At 52.9% G+C, this 3,196-nt stretch overlaps 1 protein-coding gene across 1 annotated transcript in view; it reads left to right on the top strand.

The window, feature by feature from the left end:
* Positions 1-3,165, top strand: part of GOLGA7 (golgin A7) — a 6,432-nt gene extending 3,267 nt beyond the window's left edge. The window contains exons 2-6 of the mRNA XM_029964976.1: positions 7-186; positions 608-760; positions 1,064-1,165; positions 1,533-1,596; positions 1,967-3,165. Coding sequence (XP_029820836.1) covers positions 7-186; positions 608-760; positions 1,064-1,165; positions 1,533-1,580 — 483 coding nt within the window. The 3' untranslated portion in view covers positions 1,581-1,596; positions 1,967-3,165. The remainder of the gene's footprint in view (positions 1-6; positions 187-607; positions 761-1,063; positions 1,166-1,532; positions 1,597-1,966) is intronic.
* The last annotated feature ends 31 nt before the right edge of the window (positions 3,166-3,196 follow it).

Raw genomic sequence — 3,196 nt, 5'->3', positions numbered from 1 at the left:
GGGAAGGCGGCGGGTTGGCAGCAGGGGAGCAGAGTGTGCCCGCTGTGTCTGCGCGAACAGAGCCGGCTCTGTGCCCCCGGGCGCTGGCGCCGTCCCCCCCCGTGGAATCCTGCCCGTCCTGCCGAGCGCGCTCCGAGGCCGCTCAAGTGCTGCCTCAAGTGCTTTCGCTTTGCTCGATGCTGCCAGGTGTGAGATCCTCAGCTGACAGCAAAACAAACACCCCTTCCTGCCCCCTTCTCTTTCTGTTGCTCCACGTTTTCCTCACCCTCGTTCCTTTACTGTGATTGTTGGGGGTGTTGTGTTTTTTGGGGGGGTGTTTGGCCAGCTCCGTGGGCAGCAGGAGTGTCCAGGCACTCCCCACCTGCTTGTCTCTGCTGGCTGTGGGCTCAGGTTCTCTCAGGGTGGCTGAGGGGTGTTGTGTGCTGCTCTGAGGGGCTCTGTGTGCACGTTGTGCTGCAATCCAGGCCCGGCCCGAGCACAGGAGCTGCACCCTGAGATTGAGTGTCCTTCAGGCTGGGGCTCTGAGCACAGTGCAGCTCTTCCAGGAGAGGAGGGGGATGTCTGAGGGTGTGGGAGGCTGTGACAGCCCCTCTTGCTTCTCCTGCAGATTGACAGGCAGCAGTTTGAGGAGACGGTCCGGACGCTGAACAACCTCTATGCAGAAGCTGAAAAACTTGGGGGCCAGTCTTACCTGGAGGGGTGTCTGGCCTGCCTGACTGCCTACACCATCTTCCTGTGCATGGAGACACACTATGAGAAGGTATGTGTTTGCCTCCCCAGCGGGCAAGGACGTGGGCCTGGGGGGGTTTCCTGTGACCTGCAGTGCCGTGGGACAGATTCCTTGCGGAGGTACCTCAGTTTGGGTCCCTTTGGGGTGCCCCTGATCCCCTAGGGGTGCCCCTGATCCCCTAGGGGTGTCCCTGAGTCCCCTGGGTCCTGCAGGGATTTGCTGTCACACCAGGTGTGTGCTGGTTCTCCATACCTGTGACACTGCTGGGGCTCTGACTCGTGACTAAGGAAGCCTGAGGAAGGAGCTGTGACTCCTGTGCTGTTCTGTTGGCAGGTTCTAAAGAAAATTGCCAAGTTCATCCAGGAACAGAATGAGAAGATCTACGCTCCTCAGGGCCTCCTGCTGACAGACCCCATTGAAAGAGGACTCAGAGTTGTATCCTTTTGTGGCTTCTGACGTTGTCTCCTGGCTCGTGCTGCCTGTTTGTCTCAGTGTGGCACCTCTGTTCAGGCCTGATCTGTGGCACAGCAGACCCTGGGATAGTCGTGTCCTGGTCTCTGCTCAGGTTTTAGTACATTAAGATTTGGCAGATGGAAAGGCAGTGAAAATGTGGTGGAACCCAACCTGACAGGGCATCTCACATGGGCTGTTCCCTTTGCTTTGGAGCTCTGAGACCTCCCTTAAAACAGCAGGAATGAAGCAGAGGTCAAAGGTCCCATCATCCTGATGTTTTCCTGCCTTTTTTTGGTTATGCTTTCATAATCTCTTTATGGTGTGTTTCCCTAACAGCTTTTCTGTGCAGATTGAAATTACCATTTATGAAGACAGAGGTTTGACCAGCGGAAGATAAAACTGTGGAGTCTCAGGTACCTGTTACCTTGATCCCAGATCAATCCCAGCCTCTTCTCTGTGCTCAGAGGAGATATAGAACATCAGAATTTGGAAAGCTCAAATTGGAACTGGCTGCCCTGTCTTAGGTGCTCTGCAGGTCCTGGGATGGGGGTGTAAAGTCTGGGTTGTTGGCAGTGTGTGCAGGAAAGAGGGAGGAAATATTTATGCCTGTTATGCAAAAAGAAACAGAATAAAAGTCTTTATTTCCTGTTGGACAAACGAAATCCAGAGTGCTGAGTTCTGCTCAGGCTGCTCCTGCTGCCTCTCCTCCCGAGGTAACAACCTGCAGCTGTGGAAGGGTTTGACTTAGGAGGAGTTTCTAATCCCGTGAAACCTCTTTTGCAGACGACAGCTCACCGGTGGACTCGCTGTACCAAGGTTCCCCTACCTCCTACTTTAGAGCATCATTCCTTTCTCTGCTGCCAGATCCACAGTGCCATCTACTACAAGGACTAACTTCCTCAAACTGCTCCCCAGGGGGTGACCTAGCTGGTCAGCATCCACTTTACAGGAGATTTTGAAGCAATGAAATCACTTTTTAGTTTTGTTTTGGCTTTGGGATTTATTTTTTTTTTCTGAAGAAGAAGAAAAAGCAGAAGTGGTAAAGCTGCTTTCTCCCCTGAAAGAAACGGGGCCCTGAGCCCAGCAGAGGGTTAGCTTTAGTCCCATAAGTGCAGTGCTGCTCCTCCCTGGCTCTCAAAGCCCTCTGTCCTTCTGTCGGGCTCTGCACAGCTCCAGCTCAGGGTGGGCAGTTCCCCTCCAGGTTGGTGCTGGAGTGAGGACATACACAGTGCCTCTTCCTGGCCAGGAGTGACCCAAGGCAATGCCTCTTGTAGGAAACCAGAGGGCAAAGTGCTCCTTGTGTGGATGTGTTGGTTATCCCTGGAAGGGAGGAGTGGCCAGACCTGAGCCCTGGTGGTCTTTGTGCTCCCCAGGAGGGGCCTGTTGGGCTGTGAGCAGAGAGCACAGTAAAGTGGATGCTGAGCCAATAAACATAACAACTCCCACCCTACTCTGATTAATATGTGAAGTGTACAACTGTTTCTTTATGGGTTTATTATCTATAAATTATAGGAAAACATGGCTTTGACGAGCTGTTAGGTGTCGTGTGAGGTGGTCTCTCAGTCCTGGTGCTGCAGGAGCAGAGCTGTGCATTCCTTGGCAGCCTCGTGCATGGACATTGCTCAGCACCATGGAGGGCCCACAGTCCCAGCTGGCTTAATCCTTTCTCTTCCATCCTTTTCCCTGATGAAAGCCTGGGTTTAGGTGCCGGGTGTCAGTGTCCAGTTGTAGAAGGAACTCAGGAGTTCAGAAGAGACAACTGAGCAGGGGCCCAGGGGCTGATTTGGTGGTGCTGCAGGTGCTAATACTGGATCTGGAACTCCAGGCTCATTCCTCAGCCACTGTGGGGTTTTGTTTGAGATTTGTTTAATATTTTCATTGTATAAAAAATTGTTTTTTCTAAACTGTGTAACAGTGTTTGCCTTTCACAGCTGTTGCAATATTGGCAGAAGTACTGATCAGTAAACCTTTTCTTAAACCGAGTGCGGGTCTGTGTGGCGGTGCCGGGGGGTG

The sequence above is a fragment of the Manacus vitellinus genome, unplaced genomic scaffold (genome assembly GCF_001715985.3).
Source record: "Manacus vitellinus isolate BGI_N305 unplaced genomic scaffold, ASM171598v3 scaffold_87_pilon, whole genome shotgun sequence".
In the NCBI taxonomy this organism is placed as follows: Eukaryota; Metazoa; Chordata; class Aves; order Passeriformes; family Pipridae; genus Manacus; species Manacus vitellinus.
This window is presented reverse-complemented; position numbering and strand designations above follow the sequence as displayed.